The sequence below is a fragment of the Zootoca vivipara genome, chromosome 3 (assembly GCF_965207765.1).
Source record: "Zootoca vivipara chromosome 3, rZooViv2.hap1.1, whole genome shotgun sequence".
NCBI classification, from domain to species: Eukaryota; Metazoa; Chordata; class Lepidosauria; order Squamata; family Lacertidae; genus Zootoca; species Zootoca vivipara.
In genome coordinates, this window is record NC_142586.1 from 40,509,933 (window position 1) to 40,537,585 (window position 27,653).

At 39.2% G+C, this 27,653-nt stretch overlaps 1 protein-coding gene across 2 annotated transcripts in view; it reads right to left on the reverse strand.

Moving 5' to 3' along the window:
- Positions 1-27,653, reverse strand: part of RNGTT (RNA guanylyltransferase and 5'-phosphatase) — a 113,881-nt gene that overhangs the window by 29,673 nt on the left and 56,555 nt on the right. Inside the window, exon 12 of one of the 2 annotated variants that reach the window (XM_035109413.3) lies at positions 13,188-13,256. The exons of the other annotated variant lie outside the window; for it this stretch is intronic. Within the exon in view, the coding sequence (XP_034965304.1) occupies positions 13,188-13,256 (69 nt within the window). The remainder of the gene's footprint in view (positions 1-13,187; positions 13,257-27,653) is intronic. 2 annotated transcript variants of the gene reach the window in all.

Genomic DNA, 27,653 nt, shown 5'->3' on the forward strand with positions numbered 1-27,653 from the left:
TTTGACTGATATTTTACTTCTTTACTGTATTAAAACCCTAACCATGTATGTGTTTCAATAGCAGCATTTGAGTCGTGAAATACAAATTAGTCATCCCAGCCCTATTAAACACAAAACCGCTCTAGGACCATCTCAAGTGATCTGAAAGCATACAAAATACAAAACAACGACTCAACTGACAATTGCTTTGATGCAGAGATCAGAGCCACAGCCCACCAATTAGAAACCACTGTATTTCCAGCATGTGTCCCTGGTTCAGAAAAGGGCAAGCTATTAAATCTGTATATTTTGTCCTTTTGGTTGCACTATTCTCACCCAAATCACAGGAGGTGTTATTATATCTACCATTCCTTCTGAGCCTCCACTTTGAACAACAATTTATGGAAAAGAAAATAAGTGATGGATTTGTCGCAAGTCCTTCAAAATACTCATTTGAATCATCTGGCTTTCCTCCTCAATGTTGTCATCCTTGTGCCAACCTTCTTTAGTTAGTAGTTTAACACTGTATAATAAATGGCAAGACATCACCTTCAGATAAAGAATAAAACGCTCCCCACCTTAAATTACTTTTACTCAAGTAATAAGGAGATTGTCTTTTAGTCACTGCAGTCCATCCCTAATTTGAGTACAAAAGCATCAGACTGATTACTGGAATACCTTACCTACGTAAACAATGATAATTAAGCACTGTGTGCTGCTCTCTTATGAAGAGCCCAAATTACGGTCAGATTTGCAGAAAACAAGGGGCAAGCTGTGTTAATCACCAAAGGACCTTGTCCCCTTATAGTTTCATATTCTTGAAGCACTGTACAACTTAAATTCAAATAATCTCACAGCGCAAACAAAATCACCCTTTCAAAAAGCATATTCTGGTGTATAATTATGCAATGATGAGTTTTAATTACATTAAATTCATATGCTGAGATCTAGATTAAAATTGCAAAGTGTAAATTTAACCTTGGTTAATTCCACAGGAATAAATTTGTCTTCAACAGGCAAAGAGCTAATTTAGAGGGGAACACACATAACATCCCACTTACACTGCTAAATTATTACATTCAGGAAGATACGTCAACAAGATTTCTCTATAAACTGGGGGGGGGGAATCTATCTATTAGCCAATATAGTTCAGTGATTGGAGCCTAAGACCAAAAAAAGCTCATCTTCGTTTAGTGTCATTCACACACTTTTAGGGTAATACAAGCAACAACAAAAAGATCACTGCTATTTAAGGGTTTGCAGTCTAAATTTTAAAGTGAAGTGAAGACAGAAAAAGGTGTGAGGGGAAGGGTAATAAGGGAAGGATGAGAGGAAATGCAATTCAATGTAATTAAGTTTCATTTCAATGGGGGGATGTGGGACACAAAGTTAGCAAAGGGTTGTTTTTTTTAAAAAAAGGAATGGAGGATGTAATACACGGGAGGAAGCTTTGGGAGCAAGGACCAAAAAAAGAGAACTGGTAGAATTGTTTAAGAAAGAAGATATGGAGCAGCTGAGGGCAGGAGAGCTGACTGAGCAAAGGCCTCAATTATAGCCTTATATTCAGCATACCTGATTGAATTGTCCAGCAGCATCTGACAAAGAGAACTGAAGCTCAAACCAGCTGTTTCATGATTCCATCTCAAGGTCCTGTGACAACAAAAATCTAACAAAGCAGTTCTCAAGCTTCCCTCTTCCCACACACCACAGATCATTTGAGAATGGCTGGGGGGTCTTCGTAGATCACTTAATGATTTTTGTTTTATGAATCAAAGCACATGCCTTACTAATACAGTAGAATCATTTATTATGTGTGGGTTTCAGATACGAAAATCATGTATAAACTAACCCTTGTAGCCACCCCGCGGCTAGAGAGTAAAAGGGAGAGAGAAGTCCCAGTACTCCAAGATGGAGAGGTTAAAACAGATGGAGCAAGATGGAGAGGTTAAAACAGGCATAGGCAAACTCGGCCCTCCAGATGTTTTGGGACTACAATTCCCATCATCCCTGACCAATGGTCCTGTTAGCTAGGGATCATGGGAGATGTAGTCCCAAAACATCTAGAGGGCCAAGTTTAATAATAATAATAATTTATTATTTATACCCCGCCCATCTGGCTGGGTTTCCCCAGCCACTCTGGGCGGCTTCCAGCAGAAAAATAAAACACAGTACTCTATTAAACATTAAAAGCCTCCCTGAACAGGTCTGCCTTCAGATGTCTTCTAAGTTTACCTATGGGTTAAAATTTCTTTCTTGCCTTGGGTAACCCAAGTGGACCTGACGCACATCAGCTCTGGAATCCTAAGGCTGATTTGTATGCCTAGAGCTGGCATACTGAGCAGGCCTTGCCCCTCAAGCAAGGTGAATCCCGATCATACCTGGTGCAAAAAGGGCTTTTGAGCTCTCCTCATTGTTTGGATTTAACTTGTGCAATTTTAACCAGCCTGCTTTCAACCTTGTATGGTTGAAATTGTACAAATTAAATGTAAGATGAAATCATACTATATTTTCATAACCATAGCCTTACCTTTCTAGAGCACCAGATGTGCCTGCTTCTGTGATCAAAGTGTTCTATAACCTTTTCATGGACTCCCTGAATGGAGTTCACAGACCACAGTTTGAGAACCTCTCTAAGACATTCTATGGATGCTTTTCTTCTGTTTCTTTACTTTTGATGTGTGTTCCTCTGAGGGCTGCTTTAAATGTAACTTTTACCAAGTAGAAGAACAATCAGCACCTGCCATGCTAGAAAGATCAATTGCTGTGTGTGAAGTTGAATTAAAACTGCTCTGTAAGGTGGATGGCTGGGTCAAAATGGGCCTATTCTGTGAATTGAAACGTTGGCTATTGTCTGTATTCCAAATTATTCTGCCCTTTCTCTTTGTTGTATACCAAATGATTTTCAAGTTTAATTTCCTTTTGCCTTCCCCCTTGCTCTGAGCAACCCTGTCAGACTCCAGTGAGTGTGCAATATGGGATAATTATGCTAACAAGATCTGTAAAATGTAATTACCTTTTCCCAGGACAACCTCTGTTCTGAAGTTCTAATAATGTACACTTACATAAAACTTAAAATGCAGCTGGAAGCTTTTAAACATAAGGGGCTGAGAAGTAATTCCAAATCAAGAAAAAAGACTTCTCCAGCTTGACTCATGACAGCAAAAGCTTACATTTTTGTTAATGCTCAAATGACCACTTGACACAGTGATGGCGAACCTATGACACGTGTGTCAGATGTGACACGCAGACCCCTCACTGCTGGCACGCGCCCCATCGGCCCATTCGCGCTGTTCTTGTTGTCCCCCCCATTTGTTCCCCCACTCCTCCTACAGCTTGTCTCCGCTAGAGCTTGTCTCTGCTGTTAAAACCCGGATCCTTTTTTGTTATTGTTGTTGCTGGTAGCCAGAGATTGGTTTTTAACCCTTTCTGCGCTGGGTTTTTTGGTGCAGGCTATGTCGGTGCTGTGTGTTAGTTCCAGCAAAGGTATTATTCATCATTTATTTCTGTTCTCTTTCCCCCAAAAAATGTGCAGCAGCTTTGGGGGATCCCCCCCAAAAGCAAAGCAACTTTTGCACCTCCCAAAAAAAACCTCCAAAACTTTGGTCAGCAGCTCCCCCCAAAAAGCTCAACAACTCTGGGCACTTTGTGATAAATAAGGGATTTTTTGTTTGGTTAGGTTAAATAATTAGGTTTTTTAATTAAATACAGTTATATATTACAATTATACATTTTTATTATTTAAACTATGAATATCACAAAATTATGTTTTTTTCTCGAAGTGACACACCACCCGAGTTATGCTCGGTTTTTTGGCGAATTTTGACGCACCAAGCTCAAAAGGTTGCCCATCACTGACTTGACAAAAACCCTGCTAACAATCACTGTGAGCAAACTGTGATCAAACCAGCTATTTGAAAATGATCTAAATGCCTATATAAGATGGGAACCCCCCCCCTTTGTTATCTGCTTTCATACACAGAAGAAATTGGTTTAGCTAAAACGTCTTACTTTTCTGTTGCTACACCTGAATCTAGGTTAATAATAATAATAATAATAATAATAATTTATTATTTGCACCCCAGCGACTCTGGGCGGCTTCCAGCATATATAAAAACATAATGGTTATATTTCCACCAATAAATCTAATTTTTTTTCTGGGTTATTAAAATGTCTGGCCAAACAAAACCCTAATAGGTATTCAAACTGCATTATTTTGATATAATGCAAAGGGGAAGTTATGGAAATCTACCTGAAGAGCTACAATAATTGCTACATGTTCATGTCAAGAAACAGATTGTGGATCTTCATGAACATCAACAGACTTGGAAGGAATGAAGGGATTGGAAAGCAGCAGCTACTAGAGTTGTTTACCAGTCACGCCCCAATAGTTATACAAGTGTAGAGGGTCAGGACAATGTCTGGTTTGTGATGCTGATATTTTGGATGTTCACAAGCGAAATTTGGATGTAAGAGTTTTCATGATCTCTCTAGGACAATACTGTCTTTTAGTGAAAAGCTTACTATCAGGACCTTCAGGAAAGTCATTATGGGACAGACTGTAGGACACACTGAACATTTCAAATAATTGGAACCAAATAACCTAATAAAGGATAATGCACACTGTGGGATGGCTGAAATTAAATTAAATTAATCCTAAGGGTAGTGGTGAAGCAAAAAGGGGTAATATAATTGCATTCACATTAAAAAAAACCAACCCCAGTAATTTAATGTTGCTCATCCCTAATCTGAAATGTTATCATCTTGTCCTTTTCTTCTCTATTCCTTCTACAATACAGAAATGCTGAAAGGAAGCAACATAATTGTAAGTTTGTGACTTTTTTGTTTCTAGAGAGGAAACAAAACTGTTAATAGGAAGGAGGAAAGAAAATCTTTACGTGCCAGCATCAATAACCAATACGAAAGCATTATTTACAATAGAGGATGCACTTGTGACAGCAATTAGAATAATTTCTACATATAAGAAATACAAGAGCTGCTGGCAGATTCCTATCACATTTGTCATAATTACCTTTCTAGGAAAATGGTTACCATATAAAGTGGCACCCATATAAATGTACCTAACTACTTCACCTCAAGGTGTTGTTGTTTTTTAAAAAAAGACAGAGAAAATTAAGATTTTATAGTCTTTTACATCAATGTATTGATTACTTCACAAAACATTGTCTGGCAACTCAGTTTAAAGGTTTTCTTTCCTCTAACTCACAACTTTGCAATAAAGCAAAGATTTCAGCTGCATGTCTATCTACCTGTCGTTGTTTTTCTTAAGTTAATACTGCAGAAGCAAAAAGTACGATTTAATTTTAAAGGAAAAACAAAAGTACAATGCCTGGGTGTCAGAAGTATTCTGTAATATTCCACTATATTAATTTTGCAATGCAAAACACACAAAAGGGTTTGAGAAGAAATATTCCACCACCCACTATGCATGTCAGAGGACAAAACCCTTTGCAGGTTGAAGGCCTATCAACATTTGCAAGCAAATGTCATGGAAACGAAAGCTCTCTCCATGGTAACATCATCCCTGGAACAGCACCTAGCCACAACAACATCGAACATACTGTGACCTTGTCCCGGAGCATAACATGTTTTTTTTGTTCTTCAGACTATTCACAATATTCAGCATGCCTGACAAGTATACAAATTTAATCCATTAAATTTCAAATAAGCAAGTTTCAGTCTGAAGCTGAATATACACAAGAGGAAGCTGATGAGCTGTTATAAAAGACGAGCGTGAAGAAAACAAGGTGTTGACAAAAGTTATTTATCCTTGGTCCTTAAAGTATCAAAGCTTAGGTACATGTTTCAGCTCGACTCATAAAGTATAGGCTACCACTTCTTACACAAGCTAAGTTCAGGGCTCTCTCTGTGGTGTAATATTACAGAGGTGTATGGAATACAGCAATGGGCACAAAATTCACTCCTGGGACTCTCAGCCACAAACCCTCCCCCACCTTTTTAAAGCCAGTTTCTAGCTGCCATAGCTTTTAAATGTATGCTTGAAAGTATATGAACAAAGCTTGTTAAAATGATTCATTAAAATTTTCAGAAGTTGGCTTGAGGTAGTGGGTGAGTGGGTGGGGGGGAGCTCTCCAGCATTCTTGTCCTTGCTACCATGACCAGAAAAGCCAGAGTTCTGCAAAATTATTATTATTTTGCAACCACAACTTCCTTCCAGGTTAAAAAAAAAACCTAATCTTTATTTGCAGCATTCAACCACTCAATTATTTTTAGTTTGCATAATGTCTACATGCGACAGAATTCACATTTTTAGATTTGGGATTGCCGAGGCACATCATTTCATTATCTTTATACACATGGATCTAGCAAAGCGATTGTTCCAAAGTTATAAATATCACGAGGATGATGACTTGCTAGAGACTTGCATGTTGTCATCCACAACTTAATAAACACTTACCTTTCAGGGCTTTTGAAACAACAGAGAACATTTGTTCAATATGTTTATTATCCTTCCTTCAATAATAATAATAATAATAATAATAATAATAATAATAATAATAATAATAATACCTCAAGGCAGCTTGCACAAGAAATCCATATAGATGAACTAGCTCAATATGAAGATTAGAGCTCAGTTAATGATTTACTATAAATAATTTATGAGAAGTTTAGCTCCCTTTCATTTGCAGTATATTCACAACCTGATCAGTCTGCCCAAACATGTTCTAAAATGTCTATGAATATTTTAGTTCTGAAATGATGGCAGGTTTTAAAAAGCCAAGTCTCTTGTGCTTTATATGACAAATCAACCGAACTGCACTGTATCAATTCTGGTCTGTAACTAGGTGCTCATGCGCACACACATAAGCCACTCTTTAGGTGTACTCTAACCATGTTTGGTAAACACATGACGGGGAGCTGTGGGAATAAACAAGCTAGCTCTGCCCCCTGCTTCCATTCTGTGCATAATGCCCACAAGCTGCAGGGCAATCTTCTCAAGTGGGGTTCTTCCTGCACTTGTAGAGGCTCCCTGCACATTTTAGAAACCCACCATCAATCAAAGTCTTAACCAGTCCACACACGAGGATTACTTTCTGCACATTACTGTGCTGCTACAGAATAGACAAGTACAAACCGACTTATATAGGGAACCCATTGACCCATGTTTACCTACTTCTCTTAGCTTCCACCCAGAAAGACAAAACCATGGTCTACAGCCAAGTCCTACAATATAATCACATCTGTTCAGATCCTGCTCTGGATGGTAGGACTCAAACCAATGGCTTGAATTGTACAAGGAAGGAGATTCAAACTAAACATCAGGAGGAACTTTCTAGCAGTAAGAGCTGTTTGACAGTGGAACTTGCTTCCTTGAAAGGTGATGGACTCTCCTTCCTTGGAGGTTTTTAAGCAGAGGATGGATGACCACCTGCCATGCATGCTTTAGTTGAGATTCTTGCATTGCAAGGGGTTGGACTAGATGACCCTTGGCTCCCCTTCCAATTCTACAATTCTATGATTCTCTGATAAACTCCCCAGCACCCCAATTCCACTTGACCTCTTTCCTTTATTGTGGGATGTTCTTATTACTAGAAGCAGAATAGCACAGAAAACTTAAAAAGTATATCAGTAGCAGCAATAAAACATAAAACAGCACATTTCTGGGAAACTAATGCCATCTGTAGACATGCTGTTTCCTGAACAATGTTAAAAATGCTAATGATGTTCAAGTTTACAATACCGCCGAGAACCTTATTATAAAAGCAGAAAATATCTACCAAAGTTGTATGTCTAAAATGTCTCAAGTTATGGTACAAATATGTACCATCAGTGCTAATATTTAGTATATGGTGAGAAATATAAGCTTGAATGTTTTCTCTTTATTTTAAAAATACATTTTTAGAAAAGAGTTATTGGCAGGACTTCAATTTAGGTTTGAAACGAAAACCACTGTGAGACTCTAGATCAGGCATCCCCAAACTGCGGCCCTCCAGATGTTTTGGCCTACAACTCCCATGATCCCTAGCTAACAGGCCCAGTGGTTGGGGAAGATGGAAATTGTAGTCCAAAACATCTGGCGGGCCTAAGTTTGGGGATGCCTGCTCTAGATTCTAGGGGTCCCCGCTCCACAAGAACTGAGTATAAGATTGACTGGTAGCAAATTTGTATGTGTATTGGAAACATTTATAATATCCCAGTGCAATGTATAAGGTGCCCTCACTCCCAACAAATAATAAAAATTGTCCCATTTATATTGTGTTTGTCTGTCTTCATTTTTTCTTTAAACAGCTCTTCATATAAAGGAGTCATACATACCTGCATAGGACATTAATCAATTGACACTGATTGCAGGCAGTGGGTATTGCAGTGATATAAATATTAAATAATAATAATGCAAGACCATCTACTTCTAATAATGGTGAGTAAAGCCAAATCTTAGCTTTGCATCCACAGTTTCTAATTAACATTATTGAAAAATCTCTTGCCAGCTCACATAATGGTTTTCTTAAAAATCATAAAGAACTAAGAAACATAGAGCACTAATTATACCCTAGGAGGTGGTTTAGGGGAAATTGCTTCTGTGGTGTAGCACAAAACATAACCTTTTGGAGCCATATAATAGATTATTAACCGGTACAATCTGAAGTGCACTTTTGCAATGCGGCACACTGATGAATTTGCCCTGCTTCATTTCGTATGATGTAAATAACTAATAGGTCATTATGGATTCCAGCTAGCTGAGATTGTTAAAGAGTATTATAAAATATTTGTGGCTTAAAGCTAACTTTACTCCTTTACTTGTTTAAATGTATTTAAAAGTGCGGTGAAAGATTTTCTACTCAAAAGGACAAAGAATTTGAAGGCATATTGAAATTTACTAGCTTATTTCTGGATAATATAGCTAGTTTAATTTAATGAGATGTTGATTAAAAAGAAAAATTAAGAAAATGAACCATTTTAAAGTTTGGGCTGATTTAATGTACAGTAATACACGTTTTTAAGTTGGAAGGAGGGAGGCAAATGCCTTCTTATGTGAGGCCTTAATGCCATGGGTGGAAGGGAAAGTTCTAGGGTAGGTGCAGATTAATTCTCTCCTGTATGTCTTAATCCCCTTAATCACGTTTTTCGCGCTTTGCGCATGCGCAGATCGCGCGCGCGCCACTTCTGCGCACACGCGCGCGGCGAAAACACTTCCAGGTTTGCGCAGTTCGTAACCCGAAGTGTTCGCAAACCGAGGTGGTCGTAACCCGAGGTACGACTGTATTTAAAAGAAATCCTAGATACGCAAAACATAAAATAACAAAAGCTTTAAAAATGTATTTTGCAACTAGTTCCTGATTAACAAAAAAAAACTTTTCTTACAGAATGCACATTTCTAATTCATCTTTCTCTATATGAAGTCAGAAATCACTTTAGAAAAGCTTTATAATTGAAAATAAGCTGTCTTCCCTTTTCAGAGGAAGTCAATAATGCTTCTATGCAGTAGGTAAATCAATTTTGCAGAGACTGCTTACTTAAATATCAAGTGGCCTCAAAAGCCCAAAAAGACATCCCACAGAAGGCTGTAATTTCCAAAGCAGCTAGCCTAAATAATTTTCCTTAATAGTAAGCATTATGAGTTTCTCTGACCGGTACCATTTAAAAAGAAGCAAAGATTTTTGAAGTATCGGTTTGAACAACAAAAAAAAAACAGTAACACTTGCAATAGGGACATGTGAATGTGAATTTATAAATCTGCAGTATTGTTTAGATTGAAAAATGCTCCAATAGTAAAAACTACAATTTTCCCTATAAGAAAGATTGTAGATTTGTAAATAAGTTTGCATTCTCACTGTAGACATAGGCATTTTGTCTACCCTCTCCAAGCAAGTGGCAGAGCAGAGAAAAGAGATGAGCAGAATAAAAGCAAAGAGTCTGAAAAAGAAAAGAGAAGAAATAGCAAGGAAGTAACATCTCATTTTCTGTCCCCACAGTGCATACCCTGTTTCTCATATTTTAAGGCATCCCCATAAAATAAGCCATAGCAGGATTTTTAAGCATTCAAGGAATATAAGCCATACCCCGAAAATAAGACATAGTGATAGGAGCAGCAGCAATGCCGGCCGCGGCAGGAGGAGGAGGAAAAAAATAAGACATCCCTTGAAAATAAGCCATAGTGTGTTTTTTTGAGGAAAAAATAAATATAAGACGTGCCTTATAATATGAGAAACACGGTATTAATGTCAACTATGTGCACATTGCAGGCAGGATAGCTTTAAGCACTTCCCTCTGCTATAATCAAGGCACTTGGAGTATTTTAAATGCTATCAGAAATATATTTGTACTCTGATAGTGCTATATATAAAATAATAGTACTGGGATGGTCAAACTGTAGTTCAGGGGTCACATGTGGTTCTTTGACCAATCTAACTGTAGCTCTTGAGCCAACAAAGGTGTCTGTGCATTTTGCAGTTCCTGGCATCCTCCCTGGCACACAAGGCATCCTCTGCCCTCTGCAACCACTTGGGCTGCAGGTGCCACTGGGGGTACGGGGGAGAGTCTCAGGAATTCAGCAGACAGAAAAGGTAATTTAAGAGGCGGATTTGGGGGGGGGATAGTATACAGTGGAGAGGGATGAGAATGCTGAAGTAGCATGGGGTGGGGGAGAGAAGCAGCTGTCTAAAGTTGTGGAAAGGAGCAGGATGTCACTGGCTGCTAAAGACTGCTGTGGTAGTATGAACGCCATGGAAAGGGAAGAAACGAAAACAAGCCCAGGGAAGAGGAAAAAAAGAGGAGTCTAGAGCCTGGAAAGGGGTAAGCAGTCAATTAGTGTTGCTCATGGTCACCGTGCAAGAGTGAGACCCAGTTTATGGGGCCTTTCCCAATTCATCCACCATCCATGATCTGCAGGCCACACCTAGAAAGGGGGATTATTACTCTGCTCTCAGCAAGGGCTTTTCAAAGGGGATTAAGACATACAGGAGAGAATTAATCTGCACCTACCCTAGAACTTTCCCTTCCACCCATGGCATTAAGGCCTCACATAAGAAGGCATTTGCCTCCCTCCTTCCAACTTAAAAAAAACCAAAACCTTCATCTTTATTTGTAGCATTCAAAAATGATCTTGTGTAACTATTTCTGCAGGAAATGAGTTGGACCCACCTCACCACCCTGCAGTAACATTTTTAGTTTGATGATGGAGTTTGCAGTGGCATCTAATTTACTCTTCTATTCATGCCATTTATATATGTAAAGTAGCTTTAAGCATAATATTATCAAGATATAAACTAAAAAAGAAAGTATGAGGAAGAAAATCAAAATTTTAGCCAGAATGGAAGATATTGTATTCAATGTTAAAGGAGACATACCCCTGTGAAATGTATCACTCACAATAAAGGAAGCAACTTGAAGTCCCACTATGATCAAATAACAAAATAAAAAGGTTTTATCTGTATACCTCCCTGGATCACAGTTAAGGAGAAATAATCTAATCACTTTAAAATTAAGCAGTCAACAAACCTGACTTTCTGCATTCATTAGTGTAGCTGGCCAAACTGAAATCAGTTGATAATATTGTATATCTAAAAATGAATGAATGTTTAAGTCCTGTGTAAGGGTTGTGCACACCTTGTGGCTCTCAAACTTTTGATGGTTGGCTTCTGTGGCTCAAAAGGTCTGAAACTTTGGCCACAGTGGCAATCTATAGTTCACAAGATCATGTTGGCAATGTGGGCTCTTGTGTTTAGATGGACTTTGTGCATAGGAAAGGATATAGACCAGAGAATAAAACAACAGCACAAAATTACCCAATTTTCTAGGGTGGATTTCCAAAGTTTTAAAGATTTGTACACTTGAAAAACAGCATTTATACCTACAAGAATATCTAGAAACAGGATGAAAAAGATACCCTAAGAGCCTTGTGTCTTCTACAGTTTTAAACTTCACATGATTAGCATTAGCAATCACTAATACATATTGATATAAAAAGATGGACAAGATGTTCCAAACTATCACAGAAAGTCAAAGACAGATGCAGCATCTCAAAAGAACTAATTTTTCATTGGTTCACTGTGTGTTACAACTTACAGAAAATAATATGAGAGATCTGGCTCCTATCTTTGGGCTACAGAGGTCAGACTGATTGCCAACGGTGCTCCAACGGTACAGAAGGCTGTGCCGTTATCATAAATCCTGACTAGGCTAACTCAAGCTGTCATATAGTGAAAATACTCTCAATTATTATTCTAGCTATAGGTAACACATTAAAAAAATGAAGCAGAAGGACAGCTCCATGCTACTGTTTACTGTAGAGTGTCTACTCCCAAATAAAACACTAACAAAGAATTAACATTTTTCTCTTACAAATGTTCTTTGCAGCAAAGTCCATGAGATAAAAGAAAGAAACTACTGTACTTACTATTAACTTGTATGGAAACTGGGGTTTAACACCAAAGCTAATGATGTAAATGTCATTTTTTTTATTCATGTTTGACACAGGTTTATGGGTGATAAACATGTCCTGTATTTAGCCTATTCAAAGTCACCACAATTTGAGGAAAGGAAAGTAGTAATACTACTGCTTCCTTTTCTTATTTGTTCCATATAATTGCCCTTTCTGTTGCTTTTCTGTATATTTAACTTCCAAGTCAATATGTATGCCATTCTTTCTCCCATTAACAAGAATGTCTTTTTGCAGGAGAATTTCCACAATTCAGAAATAAAATAGTAAGCAAGATTTGTACATTTTCATTCAGTGCCAGATTTTATTTTATCCTTTACGATAAATTACTCACGGTTACAGGTAGGTAGCCGTGTTGGTCTGGGTCGAAGTAAAATAAAAAAATTCCTTCAGTAGCACCTTAAAGACCAACTAAGTTTTTATTTTGGTATGAGCTTTCGTGTGCATGCACACTTCTTCAGATAATTTACTCAAACACCTTCCATCAAATCTTGATAAAGATAGAAAGGTACAAGCAGTATGCTCAAATATTCATGGTCTTTGTATTAAGAAGTGCTTGTGGAAAACTAATAATTTGATAAATTTTTGTGAAGGTTTCAAGATAGACACAGGATACTGCATATCAAAGCCAACTGACTCTTCAGAAAGCCAAAAAAATGGATTTTAAGGTTAAACAAATAAATATTTGCTTAAATATTTTTCTGGCAGTGAATGATGAAATTCTCAACAGCACCACTCATATCGAAACCATTATACAGTGATTTAAAAAGTCAAAATCATGGCAACTTACTCCTACAGGCTGAAAAATTAGTCCGTCCACTTCATGACTGACTTCTCTAGCAAAATTTCCCTCAAGAAGCTGTAAAAAACATCAAAGAGTTATTTGGTTTTACAATCATAAGAATAGTAGCCATGCCAAAAAATAAGACATAGACATCTACATCAATGCAATAAAGCATTTACTGGAAAACACTGATTTCCAGCATCTACTACTCACTTCTCATTAAATAAACAAACAGGTAAGTTTAGAACAGGCATTCCCGTGGACGATTGTCAGTGGGCCGGACATGCGCAGAAGCATTTTCCAGCACCTGCGCTGCCCATGTCCAGGGCTCCTGAAATTGCTTCTGTGTGTGTCCAGAAGCCGAAAATCACGGCTGGACATGCGCAGAAGCGATTTCTAGCGCCCGCACTGCCCATCTCCGGGCTCCGGAAATCACTTCTGCGCATGACCGGAAGCCAAAAATCACGTCTGGACATGCGCAGAAGCGATTTTCGGCGCCGTGCTGCCCATGTCCAAAACGTCTGCAGCACCAGAAATCGCTTCTGTGGCTGCGCAGACACAATTTCTGGCGCCGCTCGGCGAGTCCCCGTGCCACGCCGGTTTAGCGCAGTGTGCAGGGGATTTGCCGAGCGGGCGGCTCGGTGACCGGGCGGCTCGTGGTCCGGATAAATGGCCGGAGGTTACCGATGCATGGTTTAGAAGATAAGCAGAACAATGAGAGCCATGAACTAATTCCCTTTTTTCTAAAGTTCACAAGCTGACGATTGCACTGCAAGAAGACATACAGCCAATTCAGACTCAACATTCCTCCACAGATAAAGCACATCTTATTAGACATTGAACAAGCCTTGCAACCAAATGCCCTGACCTCGCCTCCATGAGAGACAGCCGCCAAAAGTCCCGGATGATTCCAAGGAAAATGTATAGGAACCATTTTACATATTACCTGTCCCTATATGGGTTGCATTATTTCCCCCCAAATTCATGTGAATGATTGATGTGTTCAGACATATTGGTAAACAATGATTTACTATTAATAACTTCTCCCAACCATGCCACTCATAGCACACTAATGTGGCCAATGTGTTCTCCTTTTTATAGGTCATCTTGCTTTTGAATATCCTTCCCAACACCACGTTTTATTATTCCTGTTAGCTTGTGGAACTTGGAAGCTTTTATTTGTGAAGATTTTGTTAGGAAACCCTCAAATATTTGGAGATAGAAGTCTGTTGAGGTGAACATTTTGTTATATGATGTCCTCAAAACAAGCCCCTGGAGACAAACAAGCCCCACAGCAATCTGTAGGATGAACAGAACTCTTAAAACCTAGCCCTCATCTGAAATGAAGAAAATTTCCATTTAAAAAAAAAAACCACCATGGAGGTCTGATCTTATTCTGCAAAAGATGGCAATGCTAAAAAATACACTAAAAACTAACTTACTTTCCTCAAAGATTTTGAAAAATAAAATGGCATCACAAAGCATAATTGATTCAGCAGCAAGCTGATTTAAAGCATCCATATACTACAAATACTTGCTGAATGAAATATAATTCACACGAAGGAATATGTCAGCTTCATCCACTGAGCTCAAATGAGCAGGGCTTAAATATACATTCTGTCTCAACCTATCTGAATTCTGAAAGTTTTATAGGGGATAGACACATTTTCTAAAAATTTAAGGATGGTAGATTGAAGAGAGTGAGGATGCTATTCAGTGCACTTGAAGATGGGAGGCAAAACTAATCTGGCATCTGGCAATAGAGTACAAAATAATCCTTGCAAAGATACATAAATGGGATACATTTTTTTTGTTCCAGTGATTATGGTATGGTATTTTAAATTAAATAAATATAAGACAAAGATAAACCAAGCAATGATAATGGCTCATCTGAGGTGAGCCATAGGATTTGGCTAGCTTCCCCACCCCAACAGGCCATTTTGACAGGTGGCTGGGTCCACCCACATGTGCATTTCCTGATATCACCATGATGTCAGGTAGCCCAACTTCAGATATCCCAGCCGGGTTTCCAATTTCGTTACAGGTAACTCTTTGGTATTCAGAGATGGCCTGAGCATTAGACACCATTTTCCTCATGTTGCGTTGTCTCTCTCTCATATTCAGTTCCTTAATTTACCAGTGAGTTCTGAGCAACAGAGAAACAACGGCTGGAATACAGGTAGATGAAGACACCAAGCGCAACCAAATACAAGTAAGAGTTTTTCATACCTTAAGAGCAGGATAAAAATCTAACTTCAAACAAAATAAACAAAGAACAGCAGCAGCAATTAAAAAAAACAAAACCCGTTGTATTTCTCCAGTTAAGACAGACATAGAACAAAGCAACTGCAGCACTCCCAGCCTTTGTAACAAATCAGAGTGAAGAAGAGCTGTGTTTTCCACTTCTTTTTGTCTTTTTTCTTGAGAGAAGGAAAAGTGAGATCGTACTCCTATTTCAACGACAAGAAGACTGAAGCCCCCACCCCAAACTGCCCCCAGAGAGCTCCTTGCTGAGGTAAAATTTCAACTAGTGACTTGCCGGTCCACTACCCCAACTTGCAATGTAATTACTGTATCTGGCCAGTTTTTTCAACATACTAGGTCATGCTGGCTGTTGTAGAGAAGGAAAGTTCACTGTACAAAACTCTAAAGATAGCACAATGTTATTATCACTAACTATAAATTGCAACATAATTGTGTGGGTTTTTTCGTGAAAAGAAGGAAAACAGTATGAAACTGCTGCTCACTAATAGCATCAGCTCACTAATTACTATCCATGATTCATTAGAAGCATTCCAAACCTGATTAATGTCAGGTCAAGTTTAACATATGACGGGGTTTATTAGTAATGCTTTGCTATCCCACAGCTTGTCAGTCTTTCACAGCGAGCACCATCTGTTACATGTAGAAATAAGTCAGAACACCAGTAACTCTGACTTACTGCTAGTCACTAATGTATGGTTTCGAAGTTGTCCAGGACACTTAAACTAATAACATTTGACAGCATTAGAAAGCATGTCTGGCATATATTTGCTTGCTTTACAGGCTATTCCTACTACTGCATCTTCTTTCATATAAATTGCATATGATTTCATATAACAATCATGAGAAATGAAACATGCCTGATCTCAGAAACCTATGTTGTTATTATTATTACTAACTATAGATGAATCACACTCAACGTGGTCCAAGCAATTATAAAACATTGTATCAGAGCAGTGTTCAATATACAGATCTGGTTTTTATAATCAACAAATAATCCTAAACTGTAGACTTGGATTTCCAGAATGATGAAACTGCAAACCTAGGAGCATTCCCCATGGCCTATTTAGTCAGTGCCCTGAGGCAAAATGGTCTATGCCCAAATGCACCCTCCCAGATGGACCCTGCAGACTCTATATTTACATCTCAAAAAATTGTTCTCTCTCGTCCTTGATCTTATAAAGGGGGGAGTTATCAATGGCTCAACTGTTCTTCAGAAACTTTCAAAATAATTATCTAACAGTGCAATCCTAAATTTATCTACTCATAAGGAAGTCCCACCAATTTTACAATAGGGTGTCCTCTCAGTTGGGTATATACAGAATTGTAGCCTAAACAATTGCAGCCTAAAGAGAATGGACACCTTTTTATCACCTATTTTTTTAAATGGCACATCAGTTGAAATCGGGCAACAGAAGTTACATTGAACCTGAGAGCAAAAGGGATTAAGATTATGGGTACCTTGTTATATTTAACACCTCCAATAAATTATCCCCCATGCATGTAGTGAGAATATTTTAAAGTTTAAACGGAGTGCACAATCACATTATTAAACTCAGAGCGATAATTCAGCGCCTTGGTGTGTTACTCTTTTAAAAGGTAAAAATTTTCCATTAATTTCCCCAAGATGGTTTCAAGTGCTACTCAAATAAGAAAACCAAACATGTTTTGAGATGATTTTGCTGTAAGATGTTGGAGAACACTTCAAAAAGAAGTGAGATACTTAGTGCATAAAGCACCATTTCAAAGAAAATATTTTTCGGGATTTCATTACTGTGTATTCCAAAGGTATCAATCAGAATCAGACAATGGCTGCTTTTGCCCATTCATATTAAAAGGCCAAACAACAGTGAACCTCAGGCTCTTGCACTCTTCCCTCCTACTCCAGCACAGCTGCAAGGAAGAGGCTAGAAACTTCATTTCTGCTTCATATTAAATGTAACTTTTCATGACATCCGGACCCAGACAAATTGTGATTAATCTTAATTATGGAACCAGCAAAGATGACCCAATTTATGCTGGGCCTTACAGACCTTACTCTATTGCTAGAGGAATCCTCCTGTGGGTTTACTCATGTTTGATTGTTGCTTGCATCAGTAGCTGGCAGGATAAGTTAGGAGTGAGACATGGGAGACCCCTCTGCTGCAGTAGGGACAAAATGGTTGGCTGCCAAGGACTTGGGGTGTGGTTCGTATAGCCTGGTTTCGTTGTTCCATTATGACTCTACCAGTAATGCCAAAATTCAAAGCAAGTTTTGAAAATAATCCACTAATTTCATATATTGTTTAAAAGCAACAAGAAAAGGTGCATCTTGGCAGTCTGGAGGTGGTGAACATGCTGGTTTGGAGTAAGAATGCAATAGTAATAGTAATAGTAATAGCTCTGTTCATCGCCTATCCTGGACTATTCCTTTTTTAATATATATATATATATATATATATATATATATATATATATATATAGGATTTTCAAACAAAAAACAAAAACACGCCAAAATGGCAAAAGATTAAAAAAAAGAAAAAAAGAAAAAAAAAGAATTACAAAAACAAATACAGACAATAAAAAAGAGAAAAAATAAACAATCATTATATAACCTCATTTCATAGCATAATTTCGGCTTCCCCGTCCCTCCCTTTCCGAGCCTTTATAATATCCCAATTTGTGCAGCTTTCAAATTATAATCGTATTACATAATCATTGTCTAATTACACATAATCATTGTCCCGTTACAATTCATTACAATTCCTTTATATTAATCACTTATTAAAACCCTATTCTTAATATTTCATTATTTCATTTCATAATTTTCCAATTCTCTACTAACTTCCTTTAGCCTATTTTTTTCCTTTAAAATATTCTAATCAATTTCAATCAACAACTTATTTCTAACCTATTACAATTCCCGCTACCCCCCTCTATCCCCTGGTTAGCAATTCTCTGGTTAGCAGTCCTTCGTACAGTCCGAGTTCAAATCCATATAATCCATCCCAATCGGAATGCCACTTCTCTTTCAACCCACACCATCCCTGAACCACTTCAGCCCACCCTCCTCTCCCCATCCCTTCTTCTGTTGATGCAGTTTCTTAGCTCCCTCCCACCTTCATCTTTCCCTTTTCTTGTCCTCCCATGTAGCTGAACTGTTGCCTGGGGTTCGCCTCCCTCCTCTCACTAGGGGGGCTCGATCCCAGGATAAGTCTTTGTCCTTTACCACTGCTTGGTTGGTTTTACCAGGAGCCCGATCCCTCTCTCTCACTGAGGGGTCGGCATCCTGGTTTTTTTCTTCTTTTTGAGCCTCCTGTTTGTAATCCAGACATTGTGCAGCTTCTCTCACAGGCTGCACTAATTTCACTTGCTGTTGCTCTTCTTGTCCATCCTCTATTAAGTCTTTGTTGTCTTTAGATTCCAAAATTTTAGCATGTGGCTCCTGGTTGTCGATGAGAGTCACAGTGTTGCTTCTGTATATTTTCACTTTTTCCAGCACTTCTTGGGTTTGTTCCCAGATACGTTGTAGCCAGTTATTTTCCATCTTGTGACTTACTGTTTTGACTGGCCAGTTCTTTTATCTCCTCATATTTCAATATGGAGTTTGGGCTGCTGTGCAGGACAATGCTTTGTTCTTTTTATCCACCAATCCAATTTTAAAAGTTCCAATTTCAAACTTTGTTTCCAATTTAAAGAAGAATTGCAAAATTATAAAGAACCAAGTTCAAAAGATCATTAGACAAGTTCAATAAATTGTTTGATAAGAAATTTCCTCAGCTTGTGGCATCCCAATGGCAAATGGTCAGTTTCCAGATTCCTGCCCCCCAGGGTCTCAGAGGGGTCGTTAAAAAAAACACTACATACTTTGCGGATACTCAATAAAACATAAATTCTCCTTCCCTTGGCTCCGCTGCCTCAGGGAAGGGGTTCAGCTTAGCTTTTAAAGAAAGACAGAGTCCTTTCCAGCTCTATGGCTGCAGGCTCGGTATCTGCGTCGTAGATTCCTCGGAGTGGGGGGGGGGAACGACCTCCGTTTCCTCTTTTAATTCCCTCCCAGGGCCAAATCTTTATAAAGTCCAAATTCAATAATATGATTACTCACAAGTCCGTTTTTATATCTTGGAGGTATCCACCGCTCATCTGTCGCCGGCACGGAGCTGTGCGCCTCAGGGGTAGCAAGTGGACCCAAGGCTCCGTCCCGCTCTTGCGCTCACGGCGCTCCACAAAAAGCCGCCGGGCCGCGAGCCAGGACTTTGGGGAGCTCGGCTGGGTATCCCACATCCCCGGAAAGCCCAATCCGGGGGTTCTCAGGGTGGCTGCGGCACTCCAGCAGCCTTCCCCCCCCCCTGTGGCGCTGGGGACTTCGGAGCCCGAAAAATCCCCCGCCGATCGGCAAATGGTGGTAAACCGGAAGTCCTATCCTGGACTATTCCTGAGTATGAATCTGGCTTTGCTGATCTGATTTTTCACTTCATTAGTTGAGTATTGCAGTCTGAGGAATACATGGTGTGAATTCTCAAGTTTGAGTTTCTGTTCAATGTCTCTGAGCAAATACAAATGCCGTCATAAGGACTGGATGCAAACAATGACTTTTGTGATATGTGCTGGGTAGAAGCTGGAAGTTGTAGGCATGTGTAGTGGTCAGAAAGGGTTCCATTTTAAGGTGGTGCTTGTCTGTCCATTAGTTGCACAATAATGTCCACAAAATGAAATAGTTCAGAGATTGGAAAACCTTTTTAGTCTGAGCTTCTAGGCAACCTTCCAGGGGTGGCAGGCCAGTAGTGGGCAAGGCCAGAAGCAAAGGTGAGCAAGAAATGCTAATTTACTTGCATAGTCCTCTTCCCCATCCTAGGAAACAAGAAACATTATCAAAGTTCAAGGGCACATTCTAGCCAGGCAAAAGCACTCGAGGAGAGTGCAAAGCAGGGCCAGTGAGGGATGTGGTATGGGAGAAGTCAGACAGAGATGCCTCAAGGGCTGCATTCTGCCCCGAAGTCTGAGACTTCTCATGCCTGGTCTAGCTGGCGGTGGTGGGGTGAAACTTATCAAAATCCTGGTGGAACTTCCCAAATATCTCCTGCCCATATGCACAGATGATAAAGAAGTCATCAATACAGTGGTACCTTGGTTTACAACTATAATCCGTTCTGGAGGTCCAGTTGTAAACCAAAACAGGTTGTAACCCAAGGTGCACTTTTGCCAATGGGGCCTCCCCAAAAAAATGGTTGTAATATTTAAAAAATTGGTTGTAAATAAAAAAGGGAGACGTTCGTCCGGGTTTGGCGTGGTTGTAATCCAAAACGGTTTTAATCCAAAACGGTTGTAATCCAAAGAGGTTGCAAACCAAGGTACCACTGTATATCTTTGGCAGAGGAAACTCTTTTAGAGGCTGGAGGTGAGAAGCATTGATCTAAGTTAGCCCCATGGTGTTGGCATACTGTGGAGCCATACAAGTACCAGGGTCAGTGGATACACTTTCTCTCCAAAGAAAATGTGCAAAATGCAAAGTGGCAGAGTTTGGCAATTAGATGTGCTATTCACCAGCTGGGATGATATTCCTGTTTGCCTGTAGCTGCCATGTTTTGGTCCATTGCTGGATACTATGGAGGAGACAAGGCTGCTGACAAGGTAAGGCTGTTCAGAAATTTCAGGACTGCAGATAGCTCCCAAGTTAGCAAATTGCTCCGACAAAGATTGAGTGCAGACAGGTGCCTTTTAAGTTTCTGTTTCTGGACTACTTCCTTCAGGCTCCATGCCCTTGTGGAGAATTTCAGCATCTTCAAGGAACAATTCTCTAGCAGCCCTCCTCTATTCCACAGCCTCTCTCGTGGTATGCTCCCCTGTGCTGCTGGACTAGTGAACTGCAATGGGAGGCATCTGGTTCCTCATGCACCCATGGGCTCCAGAATCTGGCCTTACAGGCTCTGGTGGTCCATGAGCTTCTTCTGGATATTCCTGTCTAACAGACTCAGGTACTCAGTAACTTATATTAATGCCAAGTAAAAGAAATATGACCAATAGAAGTCTAAAAAGACATCTATTCAGATAAAATACAGATTCCACCCCATTAAAAGAGGCCACAGATACCCAAAACACTTCAAATTAAAGACCAGAAGTCGGGATAAAGAGGGAAGACCAAGTTCCAAGTTTATTACACAAGAGAGAGAGATAAATCCTTACTTGATACCAAGCAGAGAATTAGTTACTTTGCATAATAATAGATAATTTGACTCAATATAGGTAAAGGTAAAGGAACCCCTGACCATTAGGTCCAGTCATGACCGACTCTGGGGTTGCGGCGCTCATATTGCGTTATTGGCCAAGGGAACCGGCACACAGCTTCCAGCTCATGTGGCCAGCATGACAAAGCTGCTTCTGTAGAAGCAGAGCAGCACACAGAAATGCCTTCGCGCTGTAGCGGTACCTACTCAATATATAAAAGCATAAAAAGTATGTTGGCTTGACAATATTGGGTTGGCGAAGACATATACTGGTCTGAGCATGCTTACGTGATCTGGAATACCCAATCATGCTTCTTCCTCCAACAGACAAAGCCTGCTCCCTTTCCTTTTATCAGGTAACTACGATATGTGTCTGTTTTGCTTATATTACTCATTAATGAACCTTAAATAAAAATATAGCATAGGCTAGCATCAAGGGAACTTAGAAAGAGAAAGAACTCTAGGTCACAGCAACCCTATCCACAGTGGCAGAAGACAGAAAGGCCAGAGGACGGTTGGCAGGCTGCTGGGGGAAGCAGCAGTGGATGGAAGATGCAGAGTGTGCACTGTTCAAAGGAAGAATGGACCAGTAGTGTGGACAGCTTTTAGGACAGGAAACAGAAGAGCAAACGGGGGTGAGGGGTGGGAGCAGCCATTAGAAGACAGCTAGGAAGAAACAACAGAAGTGCGGGCAGTTCTCTGTGATACCAGACAAACCATGTGTGGCTCGCCAACTTGAAAACATCCCTGCTCTATCGTACTTTATTTAGGCTTGGAAAGATTGCTGTTGGTGATGTTAATCATGATACAATCAAAGCCATTTTTTCAACAAAAACTTGAAATCAAAACATGGTTTTCGATGAAGCAGGAACTATGCAAAAGGAAAGGGTAGTGAAAGAATGCATTAAAGGGTAGAGAAAAAGACTTAATAGCCATAGCAGAACAGTATTGATTTAAATCCTAGGTGCACATCTTCTAGTTTTCTTGAGAGCAGCTGGACAAAATAAAGGAGTGAGGAAAGCAGAAATATTGAAAATGGGAAGGAAGAGAGAGGAGAGAAAACAGGAGAAGATGACAAATAGGGCAAAAAAACAAGAAGGAACAGATGGAGCTGGAAGAAGGGCAGGGAGAATAATAATGCCAATTCTGGCAAGAAAGAGAGGGCTGAGAGGTGAGGTGATTCAGTCCTTCCTGAAGGCATGGAAAATGAAAACAAAACTGAAAATCAAACAAAGAAGGGGGTCACAGTTTTGGCAAAAAAAAATCACCAGATGGTGTCAATTGTTTCTCCACCTAAATATGGAGCTTGGAAGCATCCAACAAATACACACATTTCTCCACATCTCTTCGCATGTAATTTTACTTCTATTTCCTATCTGCTGCTTTTTTCACTTTACACTGATGGATTGGAGTCCCCCAAAGTAGCCTTCCAACTTATATTAATTACAGTTAATTCAAAATGTATGAGACTGGAATTTCATCATTTAAAACCTCTCCCTACACTGTTAAGAGCTAGAGGACAGAACATTATTAAATATAGTACTATCTAAAGACAACAAAGACTTCAGAAAATGCAACCGTGCAAACATTAAACGAAGCAGGAAAAAAACAGGAGGTGTAGTTTCAGAATGTATACTTGCCTCAGGGTTTGAAGAAAGTACCATGCTGTTTTATGGTTTACTCTTAGAGACAGAGTTTACTCACTTCCATTTGTCTCGTGCTAGGACCAGCTGTCATGTTTTAAACACATAATATTCTTAGAAACAACACATCATTGCTATACTGTATTGTAGAATTTGGAAAAAGTTGCATAGGTTGACTTAAATGTCATTATTTAACTTTCTGCACTACTCTTTTGCTCACTGTGATCTACAATAACCCTCCATGGAATCATACTCTGTAGGGGGCACAGGGAGACAAACCATCATGTGCCTATACTAGAAAGTCTTAATAAGTCTTTACAGTTTTTTTTACATCATCACGACAGAAGGGAAATGTCAATAATACTCCTTCTCAAGGATAATACTGGCTTAATAATGCTATAAAATGTATACAAAAAAGGTGAACCTACTCATGCACGTAAACGATGGCTCACACATGTATGAACATCACATGATTTGACAGCTGAATATGTGAACAGATTCCTACAGAAAACATCAAATTTAAGGCGATATTAAGTTCCATCTGTCGTGCCTTGCTATGTGAAAGCTCACCCACATATGCAAGTTACCAAATCATGGTGCAATCCTCATGTCATAAATGTGCACTTGTGAACCAGTTTTCAGTTATCTAGCTTACAATATATAAGAACAGCAACCTACATCCAGGGTAGGCATGTTTTAAGCTTGCAGGATTTACTTTGTATTATTTTGCTAAACCTGGCAATATCATTATAATTAAAGAATTCTGAGCCCAGTACGGTAAATTGATTTTGAATACCAGAACTGAGCAGAGCCAAATCATCTAATGAAAGCTCCCAAATGCTTCATACAAGTAGCATTGGAGACAAAATGGTGCCCTGCAGCACCCAATAGCAAAAGTGTGGTGCACCTCCCCACCCTATCCTCTGGATTCAACCATCTGGACCCATGGCAAAACAACACTGAAAGATAATGAAAGAGCAAGGCCATACGCCATCTGTGCTTGGAAACTCTTAAGCTATCTGAAAATTTCAAGGTTTCAAGCAAGCCTTTACCTACAAAGACAGAATCTAAAGAACTCCCTCCCAACTGAGATCAGATGCTTGACAAAGACCTTTCTATTACCATAGGCATTGTTTTTGTTTTCCTTATTCATTTTATCCAGGGCATGCGTTTTTCAATCTTATTGTACACTGCTTGGAAACTTTATTGTTAAGTTGTATATAAACTCTTGAAATAATTAAATAAAGATTGAGCTTCATTTCATATAATCGGAGTAGCCAAGCAACAAGTTTTCTCCCCCTTTCAGCGCTGCCAAAATGCTTATACTATGCATACAAGTGTCCAGGAAGCCCAGATTTTCTAGCTAGAGAAGATTACACCCTGGAAAATGTACAAGGAGAAGTGTATGACTAGGGGAGTAAGAATGGGAGGGTACAGGAATGTCATCTGATGAGGGACATGGGGTGCAGAAAAAGGAAGTATTAGAGAAGATGCGATGAGGCAGGGCTTTTGAAAATTTGGCCCTGGCAAGCCTAAAACTTCTGCAATTTAATACAATTTAAGTGATATTTGTGACCCCCAGCTTATCAATAGTGGCTACCGCTGGCATTTCTTAGGATTACTTTATCCATAAATATATCAATTTTCAAATATTAATATTTTAGACTTTTAGAGAAAGCTTCACAAATTATGTAATATTTTGGATAAACTGAATGGCAAATGGCAAATTGCTGTTTCTAAGAGAATCACATAGGTGAGCTTAATGCAAAGTTTTCATTTGAAGAAATTAATTACACTGTAGCTTAAATTATTCCAGTAGTAATATCAGAAGCAATAAATAATTACACATTATTAAATTACTTTATTATTGTTAAGCACATGTTCCCCCTCTGTTTCATAAAATCTCATATCTCAAGTGCCCCCTGAATTGATTTCCTATATTAAGGACAAATATAATCCTCAGAATAAAATGGACTAGATCCAAAATGAGTAGGTGGGGTGCTTTCCACTGCCCTTTTGTTCTTATACAAAAACCAGTTAAGTGACATGCCCAAACTTGTATCATTTATCTGCCACTGTATGAAGAAGCATTTGATTTTGAAAGAAGGAAACTTTTGGGTGGCAGGAGTTTCAAACATTCCTCCCTTCTTCCTTTATCTACATCACTTGGCTGGCCTCTCTGGTCACTGTTATCAGGAAGAACATAAGTAGGAACTCTATCCAACTCTTTTCCTTTCATTCTGGAAGGACAGGTCATTCTCCCCTCTTTGAGTTCTAACATGTCACGAACACCTCCCTCTCTCCTCTTTTAATTTTTAAAAATACAGGCTAGGCAGAACTGAATTTCAGATCAATTTCAGCTCTCCCCATACTGGGTCTATGAGAACCTGTTGACGATGGACACATACCATAATGTAGATTTTCTTTTTTGAAAAAAGAAAAGAAAATATTTTGCTGACTTCTCTGTGACTTAAATGGTTTCTTAATAGCAAATTCACTCATGGGAACCCATTCACTGATGAACACTTTATAAATCCTCTTAAGTACATAGTAAACATATAGTAAAAGGACAGTAATCTGAAGTAGTAATAATAAATAGTAAGCAAGAACATAGGAAGCTGTCTTATACTGAGTCAGACCATTGGTCCAGCTAGCTCAGTACTTACACTGATTGGAAGTGGCTCTCTGGGATTTCAAGCAGGAGTCTCTCCCAACCCTACATAAAGATGCTGTGGATTGAACTGGAGACTTTTTGGTTGCAAGGCTGCCTCTGAGCTATGGCCTTTCCCCAAGAAACTTATACTCGTTAAACAAAAACAAAAACATGATATGAAGCAGCATTCCTTTAAGCCAAGGGGGAAATTCAAGATGTTTACCCCTCATGGCTGGTGATCAAGTATCATTTTGGTGGAAAGGCAAAAGATCCGTTGGTACAATATACCCTGATTAAGCAAGATTAAAATGCCTATTAGAATGACAGTTACTTACTCTGTTGTTCTTATAATCATAATCTATACTTGGGATTCAATTCTCTGACTGCAGTCCCCAAAATGGCTCCATGCCACAAGGGAGAGGTATCCTCGAGGAAACTCTCAAGATTGCAGAGCAGCCCACAGAAATCAATGGAGAAATCCATGAATTCAAAGTAACTGGATGGGGCATCAAGTATGTCCTTCCACATTCTAAAACCCAATGAGAACTGAGCACAAACCCAGCTGACTATTGAGGAAGTTGAATGTAATGACTGGAATGTTGAGAAGAAGCATTCTAGACTGCAACTTTTTGTTGTAGATATTCACTTGTCCCTTGTCCTTTCCAATGCTCAAAGGTGAGTGATGGTCCTTATGTATACCAAATGGCACTGTCTACATCAAGAGGGAGGCATCAGCAAGCTTGGGGATCTCCAAGGTTTGCAGCAGTACAATAAAGCTTTGTAGGCGGGGAACCCAAGAGGGGAACTGAAAGACAACCCAATAAGTTCTGAGTATGCTCAGTGTCTATGGAATACTTACTGTTGGAGCGGGGGCAGGAAATCAGGAGGAGGAGAAATGGGAGTATCCTTTAAAGGGGGGCATGACTGGTTGGAACAATGAACAATAACACGCCATACTTTTAACTTTTTCTGGGGTCTCACTTGAATGTATTTAATGGAAGAAAATCATTTGATACTATAGTCATTGATATGACCGACTACGCAAAGAGCACAGATTGATAATATGATCTATTATAGTCCATTATAAGAACAGGGTTACACTTCAAGTGGATTTGAAAGTCTAATAGCCACTGAGAAGCAATTTCCATATTGACATCTTGAGGTAGATGTAAACAATATTCACCACTGTTACTTAGCAGGAAGGAAAAACAAAAGACTAAAAAAGTAAGAATGGAAGAATATCTGATTATTTCAGTTAAAAGTACATGCAGCATTCAAATGCAGCAAGAGTTCATGCTTCCATAAATGTGAACATTTATTCCTTGTCTGATGACCTTTGTGGCATGCTGCAAAGCTCTTCTGTTCACTCAGGCATTTACCAATTGGCATGGTAGAGCAGAATCGTATGCCAGGGTTGATGAGCTTTCCCGAGTGACATTTTAGTTGAGGACATAATAGTATGTTATGTTTTATACATGAACTTACAAGTGTCGACAGAAAAGACATTAAAATAAAATAAAAAGTATACTATTGCAGTGGAAAACATAAATGAGGACAGAAACAAACCACCAAGTATTCCAAAAGCTTTCTGTTTTGCTTTTTTGGTTAAGAGTGGACACTACAGTACATCCACATAGTCTACATCTCCATCATAGAATCATAGTATCATAGAGTTGGAAGAGACCACAAGGGTCATCCAGTCCAACCCCCT